This window comes from Aotus nancymaae, unplaced genomic scaffold (genome assembly GCF_030222135.1).
Source record: "Aotus nancymaae isolate 86718 unplaced genomic scaffold, 86718_ANA_hifiasm-v0.15.2.pri h1tg000009l, whole genome shotgun sequence".
NCBI classification, from domain to species: domain Eukaryota; kingdom Metazoa; phylum Chordata; class Mammalia; order Primates; family Aotidae; genus Aotus; species Aotus nancymaae.
This window is the reverse complement of record NW_026988420.1, coordinates 16,460,532-16,474,970: the sequence shown is the minus strand read 5'-3', so window position 1 is coordinate 16,474,970 and position 14,439 is coordinate 16,460,532. Positions and strand designations below refer to the sequence as shown.

The 14,439-nt window shown below is 38.9% G+C and overlaps 1 protein-coding gene across 1 annotated transcript in view; it reads left to right on the top strand.

Annotated features, from left to right (window-relative positions):
• NEK5 (NIMA related kinase 5) overlaps positions 1-11,936 on the top strand; it is a 78,349-nt gene extending 66,413 nt beyond the window's left edge. Inside the window, exons 21-22 of the mRNA XM_064373607.1 lie at positions 2,216-2,330; positions 9,751-11,936. Coding sequence (XP_064229677.1) covers positions 2,216-2,330; positions 9,751-10,021 — 386 coding nt within the window. The 3' untranslated portion in view covers positions 10,022-11,936. The remainder of the gene's footprint in view (positions 1-2,215; positions 2,331-9,750) is intronic.
• The last annotated feature ends 2,503 nt before the right edge of the window (positions 11,937-14,439 follow it).

The window sequence follows — 14,439 nt, the reverse complement described above, 5'->3', positions numbered from 1 at the left end:
CATTCCTCAAAGGGTCTTAGAGTCATTAGAAGTCTCCTGCAGATACTTTCACGTGTTATTGAAAATTGCAAAAGGAAGGAGGAGCAGAAGTGGAAGAAAATAGAAGAACAAGTCGTAGAGGAGCCAATTTGGGAAGGTTTTTAAGATACCTAAAAGGCCAATGAGAAGTTTTACATTTTTCTCAGCAAAAGTCATGCCAAAAAGATAGGAAGCAACTGAAAAAAAAATTTCTGGAAACAGCGTCCAAAAGAAGAAACAATTTTATATGGCCTAAATATTAAACTTTTAATTAACCCGACTTCTGATCATAGAGTTCTAAACAACGACAACAACAACAAACCAAATAAACAAAAACCACTTTCCAAATCTCTTACCGGATTTCAACCAGGACAGAAATAAAGTAGGTCTCCCATTTAGTTTATCTGGTTCTGAAATTAGCTCTTTTTTCTTTTTCTCTCAATTGTGCACACAAAATGAATTATTTTAGACATTTGAAAGGATCTCATTTTGGCTACTACTGCTTTTGACCTTCCTGGGTTAGGTGGGCTCTGATTCCTAGATATTTGTAAGAAGACACCGCATAAATGTTATACATAAGTCCAGCTGGTATTTTACTAACCAGAATTGGTCACAAATGAAAAACCAACCCATAATCTCAAACAGTAGAAAACAGTTGCAATCTTAAAAGCACACTACTTAAATAAGAGTACCAGTGTCACACTGTCAATTCCTTGATTCAAACTTTCTCTGTTGAGGCAGGAATGAAAAAACCTTGACCCCAACCTTCTGCTGTTAAACAGAGGAAGAAAAAAGGCAATTTTCCGCAGAGCTCTTTACTCGAATCTCCTGTCCAAAGACAGACCGAAGCCCTCACTAAGAGAGAATTTGAAAATATCCCAAATAAAGTCTTGACTTTCAACCAGAGTAGAAGGGCTGAATTCAGGAGAACTTACCTGAAGCACCTGATGGAACTTTTTATTTTTTATTTAAAAAAAATTTTGTGGGGCCAGGCACAGTGGCTCACGCCTGTAATCCCAGCACTTTGGGAGGCTGAGATGGGTGGATCACAAGGTCAGGAGTTCAAGATAAGCCTGGCCAATATAGTGAAACCCCATCTCTACTAAAAATACAAAAAATAAGCTGGGTGTGGTGGCACGCACCTGTAGTTTCAGCTACTCAGGAGGCTGAGGCAGGAGAATCACTTGAACCTGGGAGGTGGAGGCTGCAGTGAGAGATTGTGCCACTGCACTCTGGCCTGGGCAACAGAGCAAGACTCCATCTCAAAAAAAAAAAAAAAAATGTATGCTGAGATAAAGTCTATAAACATTCTTATAATAATTTATATTTAGGGAATATAAATTCTAAAGGTTAAGGAAACATGCCATTTCACTGGGAACATTTTTTTGTGATTGATATATGAAATAAAAGCATATCTTATAATTGTAGAATCTCAGAGTAGTTGAGGGGATGCTGCATTGCTATAAAGAAATGAAAATTGATCAGTCTGACCAACGTGGTGAAACCCCGTCTTTACTAAAAATACAAAAAAATAGTGGAGTGTGGTGGTACATGCCTGTAATCCCAGCTACTCAGGAGGCTTAGGCAGGATAATCACTTGAACCTGGGACGGGGAGGTTGCAGTGAGCTGAGATCACGCTACTGCACTCCAGCCTCGGAAACAGAGTGAGACTCTATCTCAAAAATAAATAAATAAATAAACAATAAAAAATATGTTGTGCTATCTTCAGTCTAATTCTTTTCCTAAGAGAAAAAGCACATTTTAAGTAACAAAAATAACTTCAAAAAAAAAAAAAAAAAAGATGAAGGTGTGTGTGTGTGTGCTTTGGGTTTTCCCTGCAGGCATTCACGATGAAGCCTAACCATGGTGGGATACTCAGGGTATAGAAACAGTGGAGAGTAAGAGTGGTCCAACTGTGGTTAATCTTGTTTTTACACAAAGATCTTCTTAATTTTTCTATACAATCAAAGCATCTGTCCCAAAAGTGGAGGGGTTTTGTCTCTTCCTCTCTGATCCTTATTCCTGTCACTTTTTCTTGTCTGGTTGTGTTATCATCCCTTTCTTATTCTCTGTTTTGATGGAAATGGCTAAGAAGTTTGCCATTATATTGATGTTCACCATATGATTTTTGGTATATGCTCCTCATTGGGTATATAGGCTGGGATGCTTTAATATCTTTCTCTGTCATTTCTTTAGCTATGGGAACATTAAAACAATGGCTACCTAAAGAAGATGAAGGAAAGGTAGAAATGGTCTCTGGCATTGAAGTAGATGAGGAACAGCTAGAACCAAGATCTGATGATGATGATACGTAAGTAGATCGTTCGCCGATACCTAAGTCAAGCACTGGTACCAAGTGAAAATGCTGCTGCTGAGACATTGGAAATAGCCACCGGAGACCTAGCTACAAAGATCAAGTTTGACAATGCTCGGGTTTGGTTCTGGGCTCTCCATTCTTCTCCAGTGGCATCATTTTCTACATTTGCCTCAGTGATATTCTGTCATGATTTCCATGGCTTTATCGTACCTCCTGATATCTGGTAGGGTGAGTCCTCACACCCTGTTCTAGTCTTTACAGCTTTTTCTTCAAAATTATCTTAACTATTGTTTCCCATTACTCATCGTACACTGTACATCAAGCTTGTTCAAGCCACAGCCCAGGATGGCTTTGAATGCAGCCCAACACAAATTTGTAAACTTCCTTAAAATATTATGAGATTTTTGAATTTTTTTTTCTTTTTAGCTCATCAGCTGTCTTTAGTGTTAGTGTATTTTATGTGTGACCCAAGACAATTCTTATTTTTCCAATGTGGTCCAGGGAAGCCAAAAGATTGGACACCCTGCTGTACATCTTTGCATTCTCTTACAAAGTATGAGCAACTTTGTTGGGATTTTGGTGGGAATGACATTATATTTGTTGATTAAATTATGGGAATTGGCATATTTGGGATTATGAATCTTTTAAAAATTATTATTATTATTTGAGACAGAGTCTCACTCTGTTGCCCAGGCTTGAGTGTGGTGGTGTAATCACAGCTCATTGTAGCCTTGAACTCCTGGGCTCAACTGATCCTCCCACCTCAGCCTCCCAAATAGCTGGGACCACAGGCACATGCCGCCATGCCCGGCTAATCTTTTTTATTTTTTGTAGATAAGAGGTCTTGTTATGTTGCGCAGGCTGGTCTTGAACTCCTGACTTGAAGCTATCCTCCCATGCTGGCCACCCAAAGTGCTGGGATTACAGATATGAACCACTGCACTTGGCCAAAAAAAAAATGTTTAATTGGCAAATAAAAATTGTATTAATAAGCTGGGCGTGGTGGCTCATGCCTGTAATCCCAGAACTTTGGGAGGCGGAGGCAGGTAGATCATGAGCTCAGGAGATCGAGACCATCCTGGCCAACATACTGAAACCTGTCTCTATTAAAAATACAAAAAATATTAGCTGGGCCTGGTGGTACGTGCCTGTAGTCCCAGCTACTCAGGAGGCTGAGGCAGGAGAATCTCTTGAACCTGAGAGGTGGAGGCTGCAGTGAGCTGAGATTGTGCCACTGCCCTCCAGCCTGGCAACAGAGTGAGACTCTGTCTCAAAAAAAATTGTATTAATATATATGAATGGTATACAATATGTTTTGAAATATGTACACATTGTGGAATAGCTAAATCAAGCTAATAAATATATACATTAACTCACATGCTTATTTATTTGTGGTGAGAGCACTTAAAATCTACTCTGTTAGCAATTTTCAGTTATACAATAAATTGTTATTAACTGTAGTCACCATGCTGTACCATAGATCTTCTGAAATTATTCTACCTGTCAAAGTGAAATTTTGTACCCTTTGACCATCATCTCCTGACTTTTCCTTCCACCTTCTCCCACCCCCAGCCCCTAGAAACTAGAATTCTACTCTCTGCTTCTATGAGGTCGATTGTTTTTGATTCCACATATTAGTGAGCTCATACCGAATTTGTCTTTCTGTGTCTGGCTTATTTCACTTGGCAGAATGCCCTCCAGGTTCATCCATGTTGTCACAAATGCCAGACTTTCCTTCTTTTTAAAGGTTGAATAGTATTCCATTCTGTGTATATACCATATTTTCTTTATGCATTCATGTATTGATGTGACTATAAATCTTAACATCCATAAATATAGTATAACTCTCTATTTATGTCTCTCTTTCGTTTTTATTTTTCAATATTTTTACAATTTTATTTATGGCATAGTACCACTTAATTTTGTTGTCGTTGCTATGATAAATGGGATTTTTTATATTTTAATTTTATTTATTTTTTATACAGATGGGGTCTGTGTTGCCCAAGCTGGTCTTGAACTCCTGGGCTCAAGTGATCCTCCTGTCTCAGCCTCCCAAAATGCTGGGATTATAGGCGTGAGCCACTATGCATGCCTGATTTTATTTTTTAATTGAAAAACAATAATTTTACATATTCATAGAGTACATAGTGATGTTTCAATACATACAATGTATAGCAGTCAGTTCAGCATAATTAGCATATCCATCATCTTAAACATTTATTGTTTCTTTGTGTTGGGAACATTTAATATCCTCTTTCTAGCTGTTTAAAACTATATACCAGGTATTAATGTTAACTGTAGTCATCCTACAGTGGTATAGAACACTAGAGTTTATTCCTCTTATCTAGCTGTAGTTTTCTGTCCTTTAACAAATCTCTTCCTTTTTTTCCTCTTATGTTTTCAAATTGGCAACTGCTAATGTATAGAACACTACTGATGTATCCTGTAACTTTAATAAACTCTCTTATTAGTTCTAAATTTTGGAGTCCTTTGAATTTTGAAAATTTTATTATAATTTACTTCAGAACATTTGTTTTGAGACAGGGTCTTTCTCTGTTGCCCAGGCTGGAGTGTGGCAGCATGATCATATTCACTGCAGCCTTGAACTCCTGGGCTCAAGTGATCCTCTTGCCTCAGCCTCTGGAATAGCTGGGACTGCAGGTGTAGCATGCCACCATGGCCAGTTATTTTTTTTGTTTTTTTGTAGAGACAGGGTCTTGCTGTGTTGCCCAGGCTGGTCTTGAACTCCTGGCCTCAAGTGATCCTCCCACCTGGGGCTCCTATAAAGTAAATTATGAGCCAAATGCTGGGATTACAGCAGGAGCCACTGTGCTTGGCCCCTAATTTACTTTTAAAATAAATTCCAGGGCCAGGTGCAATGGCTCACTCCTGTAATCCCAGCACTTTGGGAGGCTGAGGAATGCATAATTAGCTGGGCATGGTGGTGCATACCTGTAATCCCAGCTACCTGGGAGGCTGAGGCAGGAGTATCGCTGGAACTCGGGAGGCAGACATTGCAGTGAACCAACATTGTGCCACGGGATTCTAGCCTGGCGACAGAGCGAGACTCCCTCTCAAAAAAAAAAAAGTTCCAAATTTTTTAAGTGTACCCTTTTCAGCCTTCCTACTACCTCTTTACCTCAACTACACAGTCCTCCTCCCTACAGTCAACCAATCTAATCTGCTTCTTGTGTATACTTCTCCAGATGAATTCCATACACACACAAGCAAAAATATATTTCTTTGTATAAATGTGTTTTTTATAGAAATGGTTCCATAGTGCACTGTCCTGTAATTTAAAATTTAGGTATTAACATTGTATTGATTTGGGAACTTTTCACACTTTAGGGAAATTAGTCTTTTTTGAGACCGAATCTTGCTCTTGTTGCCCAGGCTGGAGTGCAGTGGTGCGATCGCAGCTCACTGCAACCTCCGCCTTCCGGGTTCAAGCAATTCTCCTGCCTCAGCCTCCCGAGTGGCTGGGACTACAGGCACGTGCCACCACGACCATCTAATTTTGTATTTTTAGTAGAGATGGGGTTTCACCCATATTTGCCAGGCTGATCTTGAACTCCCTGACCTCGTGATCCACCTCCTTGGCCTCCCAAAGTGCTAGGATTACAGGTGTGAGCTACCTCGCACAGGCTAATTAGATATATTTTGTATCTTCTCAATTATCTCCAATAATACCTAATTGTACTTTCACTTTTTATTCTCTTTGTTCCTTTCCAGGTAAATTCTTCTTCTTCTTTCTTTCCCCCCCTCCCCCTCTTCCTCCTCCTCTCTTTTTTTTTGGGGGGGACAGAGTTTCACTCTTGTCACCCAGGCTGGAGTGCAGTGGTGCGATCTCAGCTTACTGCAACCTCTGCCTCCTGGGTTCAAGTGAGTCTCCTGCCTCCACCTCCAAAGTAGCTGGGATTACAGGTGCCAGCCACCACGCCCAGCTAATTTTTGTATTTTTAGCAGAGATGGGGTTTCATCATGTTGGCCGGGCTGGTCTCAAATGCCTGACCTCAGGCGATCCACCCACCTCGGCCTCCCAAAGTGCTGGGATTAATTGTGGGTGAATTCTTGAACACTGTTTTCTAATCCTATCTTCGTACCGTCTTTTGAGTTTTTAATTTAAGTAATTATACATTTCGTGTACAAGATAACTTTTTTTGTATTTATATGGTCTTGTTTCATTAATGCATAATTATTTCTCATAAAAAATTTAAATAAATGCTTTGCTTTAATTATCTTTTTGAGAATACTTTAGGAGATTTATCAAAATCCTCCATAAAAATAATTTCATCCGGAGTTAGTTCATGGCCCAATTTTTTCTTTTATTAATTTTATGCCATCTTTCTTACCATTAGATTTGTTTAGGTGTTAGAATTTTAGTTTGTGGGCTCATTTTGTTTTGGAGGATATACAATTGCTTTTTCTTCCTTTCCTTCCTCTTCCTGCATACCTCCTAAATATCTAACAGGGTCTTCTCGTCTTCCTTGGGTTCCCCTCCATTCTTGCTAGTTGGGACCCTTGAAGAGCAAGTGTGGTCTAGAAGAAAATCCCAGTAATGTGGCTTGTATGTTTAGCCCAATCTGTGGAAGAAAAATTGTCCCTAAGACATTCATAACCATAGATTTGACTTCACTTGTGTTTGGAGCTTGAATTATAATACTTGTATGGTCTGGAAGCATCCATATTGAGAAATTAACACTAAAATTAACATTAAGGGGTGGTAATACTCCTAGGAATTTTAGAAGTAAATATAAGACACTCTGGAGGGATAAATGTTGGATTTTTTCACTAAAGCACTGGTGAAGATGAACTTACAATTGAATATTTAAAAACAGAATCCACTGTGAGAGATAGCAAATACAATAAATGCCAATTAGACCATGAAGAACTTGAATAATATAATTATCTTAGGAAGACCATAATATCGTATATTTAAAATTATATAATTAAATTCAGGAATCCAAACATAAGAAAAACATAGTCCCTCAGTAAAGAGCAGGAAGATTGTCTTAGCTTGTTTGGCTACTCTAGATGAGTTAACAAAAATATCAGAAATACACTTCCAGTTCTAGAGGCCAGGAAGTCCAAGATCAAGGTGCCAGGAGATTTGTGTCTGGTAAGGGCTAGCTTTCGGCTCCATACACAGCACCTGCTAGCTGTGTCCTTGGTGGAAGGAGCAAACAAGGTTCCTTGGCCTCTTCTATAAGTGCACTAATCCCACTCATGGCCTGATCACCTCCTAAAGGCTTCACCCCTCAATACTATCACATTGAGGATTAGGCTTCAACACACGAATGGGAACAGGGGAACACACATTCAGACCATAGCAAAATTTATTTTTATTTTTTTCTGTTGACACCCTGCACTTTATTAGTGGGGAAACTCACCTTGGTCTGGCGGAGAGACTGGGAAATGAAACAATTACCAAGCAGCAACAATGAAAAGAGATTTATACCTAGACACAGCATAGTTTAAATAGTAGAGGAACAAAGACAAAGGAAGGATCTGTGTAAAGCACATATCTCAGAAACGGTAACTGTGAGCTGCACTTACTGGTCCACCCAAATTTATGGTCTCCAGTTTTAGTGGGGTTCTCCGTGATGACTGGCAATCCTAAGCCTGGTCCGCTTTCTTCCCAGTGTAATGGAATCAGCGATTCCAAACCCTCATCCCTCACCTCACTCCCATCCACCACGCTCTCATCGTGGGACTATGCCTCCTTCTTCACAGAGATAGTATACGTGGTCTGCAGAAGGAATTGTCTCAGTTTTCTAGCTCCATAACTTCTCTATATCTAGGAGTCCTTCTCTCCTTTTCTCTCCCTATCTTCCTTTTCCTAGGGAAAACTGTCCCTCTTCCTGCTGAAAGCCCGTGCTTCACAGGTACTCTAAAACCCAGACTTTTCAGTGACCTGGCTCCTATCGGTTGTTCCACCTGTCTCCTGTTTTCCATATCTACTACCTCCTTTCCCTCAGCATATAAACATGCCCAAATCTCTCCCATTAAAAACCACCACCAAAAACCATTGCCCCATGTTCTCTAAATAACAACATTCCTTTCAGAGCCAAGCTCCCTGAAAGAGGAGTTTAAACTCATTGTCACTGCTGTTTTGTTTTTGAGATGAGGGTCTTGCTCTTTGCCCCAGCTAGAGTGCATGGCATGATGCTAGCTCACTACAACCACAAACTGGGCTCAAGCAATCCTCCTGCATCAGGCTCCTGAGTAGCTCTCCCAGCACTTTGGGAGGCTGAAGTGGGAGGATTGTTTGAACCCAGGAGTTTATGACCAGCCTGGGCAACATAGTGAGACCTCCTATCTGCTAAAAATCAAAATAAAAAGCCAGGCATGGTGGCACTTGCCTGTAGTTCCTGCTGTCACCACTTTCTTAACCTCCTATTGCTTTCTTGACCCACTGTACATTGGCTCCTGCTGTGTGGCACTTCTTTGAAATATTCTCTCAAAAGTCATCTATTACCTTGAAATTGCCAAGTCAGATAATCATTTCTCAGTCCTTATCTTATTGGCTACTCCTTTGGCTTCCATGATACACACCTGCTTGGCTCTTACCAGCTCTTTCTCAATCTCCTCCACTTGCCACTTTAAGAGTCTCGCTGTCTCCCAGGCTGGGGTGCCGTGGTGAAATCTTGGCTCACTGCAAGTTCTGCCTCCTGGGTTCAAGTAATTCTACTGCTTCAGGCTCCCGAGTAGCTGGGACTACAGGTGTGCACCACCATGCCTGGCTAATTTTTTGTATTTTTAGTAGAGACAGGGTTTGGCCATGTTGGCCAGGCTGGTCTCGAACTCCTGACCTCACACTTGCTACTTAAATATTAGGTTGGTGCAGATACTTTTAGTATTATTTAGGTTGGTGCAGAATCTTTTCTTGATCTCCTATTCCCTTTCCTTTCTAAAAATACCAATGTTGCAGTCTTAGACATAATTTTAATTCCTGGTTCTATGAATTAGCAGCTGTGAGACCTTCGACACATTTTTTTAACCTCTTTGAGCCTCAGCTTCTTTATTTACAATTTGATGATTATAATGTCTACCTCAAAATGTTGTTAGTATTACATGAAATACAGTATAAGTACCCTAGGACAGTGACAGACCTATGGTAAGGGCTCGATGCATGGCAATTGTTTTTTCTTTTTTTTTTATACTCTCTCCCTCTCCTCTTAAACATCAGATGATGGATGTTAATAAGTATAATAAAGGGTGTTTAACACAAGTGCAACTAAACAGAAGACTAATTCTCTCAACATTAGTTGTTTATCCCGCTTAGAAAAACCTGGCTGAAAATGCAACTTTTATATTGCTCAATTGGGGATGGAGTGAAAAGGGAAACAAGTTTTACGTGTATTCTTCAGTGCTTTCATATCATAACGCTGATTTTTACTGCTTATTATTTCAGAAATTTTGAAGAATCTGAAGATGAACTGAGAGATGAAGTAGTAGAATCCTTAGAAAAACTCGCTACTTTCAAAGGGGAAGAAAAAACAGACGAGGCCTCCAGTGCCTCTCAGGACTCTGGAAAGTCAAGAGAAAAAGACGGGATAAGTGTGCAGAAACCTGAAGAATTAAGTGAAGGCTTGGAGAATATTTCTACTCCATCTAATGACCACATTTGTATTACTGATAAAGACCAAGGAACATCAACAACCAGTCAAAATATACAAGTGTGATTATTGTACTTTTTCTTAATAAGTTAGTATCTGTTACCTATAGTATTTGTTTGGGTACAAGTCATAAATGCTCATTTACTGTAAGGGTTTTCTAGTAATCGCAAGGATTTATTTTTCTTTCAATTTAGAAAGTAGAACTAACTTTTGAGTGTAGACATTCATATTTTTAAAGTTTTGATTAAGAAATCTTTCAGCTAACACATGGTAGGCAGAGTAATGTGGCTCAACACCCCCCTCCAAAACGTGTTCCGTCCTAATCCCCACCGTTTGTGAATATGGCGAAGGAGAATTAAAGTTGCAGGTGAAATTGTTTGCTCATCAGCTGACCTTAAAATAGGAAGGTTATCTTGGTTTATCCACGTGAGTGCAGTATAATCACAAGCGTCCTTACGAGTGGAAGAGGAAGGCAAAAGAGAAAAGCAGAGAGATGGCAGCATGAAAAGGACTCAGCCTGATGTTGCTGGCCTTGAAGATGGAGGACAAGGCCACGAACTAAGAATTCAGACAGCCTCTGGAATCTGGGAAAGGCAAAGAAATGGATTCTTCCCTAGAGCCTCCAGAAGGAACACAGCCCTGCCAACACCTTGATTTTAGCCTGGTGAGATCCACTTCAGATTTCTGACCTGCAGAACTGTAAGATAATAAATTTATGTTAACTAAGTTTGTGATAATTTGTTAGGACAGCAGTATAAAACAAATACAATATACAGATTAATTCATTTAACATAATGAATCTGCCGTTTTATAAAACTGATTTTGAAATTTCTTGTTACATTGAATATACCTTTTTGAAGCTGATGTTGGCACAGGAATGAGGCAATTGAGCAAGAACAAGGCATGGTGTGTTAATTATGCACTAAATGACCATTTCGTTTTATTGGATTAGTTTCCAATAGTTTCAAGTGTATAGGTTGAGGGCAGGGACTATATCTGGTCTTTATATCTTATGGTCTCTTTATATACAGTTACTAGCACAGTCAGAAATGTTTCTTGAATTAGTAAATGGCAAAACATTTCTTTATTAAGACTGTAAGCTGTTTGGTGTAGGAAACTAGACTTAAACTTTTTTTAATTGATCATAACAATTCCAGTGTTGAACATGTGCCTGGAGCTTACCAGATGTTTATTTAAACACTAATGAGTGTGTCTGGGCTTAGGAAGGAGAAAGTGGTTGTATTTCAACGTGGTAGAATTCTGTCTGAAATATCTGCTCTATAAGAAAAGTCAAATGTCTCATTGATGCATTAAGCTGAGAAAATAAAGATCAGGTGAGGTTGATCAGATAATTTCTAAGGTCTGTTTACTATTTACATTTCATATAATTTTCATTAAATGTGGAGAATGCAAGTCGTTGGAGTCACCTGAGATATGTCCAGTTTGGAGTATCGTTAATGGAGTATCTGTAGCTCTTTCAGTGCTCAGTGTGTATACGTGTTTATTTACTTTCAGGACTAGTTCATAGGAAAACTGTTAGTGACTTCATTTAATCCTTATTCTGAACAGTATTTGAAAGCAAGGGAAATGAAACATGATTCCTAAAAACCCCAAACATCCAAAGATCAAGTCAACTAAAGGAAAAAAAAAGAAAGAAAAAGAAAAAAAAGAATGTTTAAGGATGATAAATGAACAGGCCAGGTGTGGTGGCTCAAAGTGGTAATCCCAACACTTTGAGAGGCTGAGGCAGGAGGATTGCTTGAGACCAGGAGTTTGAGACCAGCTTAGGCAACACAGGGAAACACCCATCCCTACCCCCTACCTCCCAGAAAGAAAAATTAGCTGGTGTAATGGTGTGCACCTGTGGTCCCAGCTATTCAGGAGGCTGAGGTGGGAGAATCACTTCAGCTTCAGCCTGGGAGGTTGAGGCTACAGTGAGCTATAATCCGTGATCACATCGCTGCACTCCAGCTTGAGTGACAGTAAGACCCTGTCTCAAAAAAAAAAAAAAAAAAAAAAAAAAAAAAAAAAGCTTATCAGGTTATTGGTTTGTTCCCATGACAAGATGCTTGCCTAAAGTATTTTTAGGTAATAGTCACCAAGCTTTACTCAACAATTTTGAATTCTTTGCTGTAAACTGGAAGTATTCACTGTGATAAGTATATATAACATTTTCAACTGGTTTTAGTCCCTAATTCTAGACCTTACCCATTTTACAGACACTATTAGCTAAATTATGTTCCTGAGGCACGGCTCTGATTACTTTGCTCTGGCTTTAGCCTTGGCCTCATGTGTTAAATTGAAACTGTTCATCAGAGCTGTATGCATTACAAATTTTTTTATTAGAAAAATCAGCCTCTTGCTATTGATGTATGATAGTATCAAAGTGATCATTCTGTAAATGGTAGCAATAAGTGTATCAACACTTCGACCTCCTCTGTATCTAGTAACATTTGCATATAGTCCAAGTGAGCACAGAGCAGGAATATTGAAACAGATGCTTCTCCAAAGCCAAGGGTGGCCTTACATTTAGGGTGGAAAAGAGGCAAATGAGTTAGCAGAGGAGCAGCAGGAAATAGGGGGTAAATTGCAGGACATAATTTGCTTCTAAAAATTTGTGTAACATGTTGTAGTTATATAATAAACTTTTCTATTGTACTGATTGACAGATTTGGCACAGACATATTTATTGTGAATATATATGAATATATCAGAGTTCTGGAGTTTGGGGTACATTTACATAAACACAAATATTATGAAAACATCGATAATCATACTGATCTCTATCTCATAATTTTGCCTATAACTTTATAAAATTCCTCAAAAATGATTTAAATCAAATATATGAAGCTCTGTAGTTTTTTGTATGTCTGAAATATTCATTAAAAGTTTATTAAGCCTGACAACCTATTCTTAATGTTCCATAAGCAAGACAAACTTTTATTTTTCTTTCTTCTTTTATTGGCATATGGAGCTTGGGAATATTAGTGGGAGAACAAGACGACCATGTGAGGCATACAAAAGGGACCATGCTGGAAAGAATCCAAGGGAATGAAAAATCACTTATTTAAATCATATTTAGACAAAGACTTTGTATCTCTTAGATGTAAATCATGTCTAAATACAAATGTAAATCATATTTACAAATAATTATTACACAAAGCCTATGTAACACATACTTTATAGTACACAACTGTAAATAAGAATACAAATCTCCACTGCTGTGGGTTCAAAACATAGCAGGCTTGGACCACTCAAAAATGACATTTGAGGGAATAGTCATCCTGAAGTTCTGCAGACAGATACTAGCAGACATGCCACTTTGACACTTTTCATGCAGTCATTCAGAAAAAATAGAATACATGTAATACCACATTAGGATCATTGATAATGAACATATATGCAAATTATATCTTCCAACAATTTATCTGTGATATATCAAAATCATTTAGAAGATGTAAGCTTAAAATATATTTTATTGAATTCCGGAAAACTTTTTCTTCACTACATCCTCTCCTTTTGCTCTGGGCATTTCAATTTATTTATCTTTGGCCCCATAATTTTCTCCATGTAGATAAGTAGGCTGAGTGGGTAACAGTATGAATCCTCCTTCAAAGTGTGGCTACAAAGTCAGAAAAAGCATGGGGCCAGGAGTCAGAATATCCAGGTTATAATTTTGATTCTTTCATTAAACAGCTTTGTGACACTGAAGGAGTCTGCTAAATTCTTTAGATTTAAATTGTTCTTGTCTGTAAAGCTGAAAATAAGAGAGAACTGGTCTAGAAAATCTGTAGGGTTCCTTTCACTCCAATTTCTACCAGTCTTTTTCTAAATGGCATCATCTCTAACACAAAGTTACAATGGTGTGTCAGAACATCCTGTGACTGACCCTCTGTTTCAGTACTTTTTGATCTGATGACAGATGGCCTGCAGATACATCAACAACCTAATTGGGAGTAGATAAGCTGGCCAGATTGGTGAATGACTGAGAAGAGACTGCAAAGGAATAATATACCCTTTCATTTGCCCCTTAGCACAAAGATGAATCAGGCTATGGAGGGGGTCAATTCACTGTACTAGAAAGGATTGATTATATAGGCAGAAAATGCAGAAGTTTTAGGTCTTTATAGCCATGTCTGCCCACATATGTGTTCACTTTTCCATGCTAGTTTTTCAGGATAGAAGTTGCATTAAATTTATACCAATTCCTAGCTACTGGCCTAGTAACTAAAAACCTACATTCAGTTATAATGCATTAATAAAGATAGGATATAGAAGACATTTACTATGTAAAGCTACCTTTAATTAAAGTAACTCAATTTTCGGCCGGGCGCGGTGGCTCAAGCCTGTAATCCCAGCACTCTGGGAGGCCGAGGCGGGTGGATCACGAGGTCAAGAGATCGAGACCATCCTGGTCAACATGGTGAAACCCCGTCTCTACTAATACAAAAAATTAGCTGGGCACAGTGGCGCGTGCCTGTAAT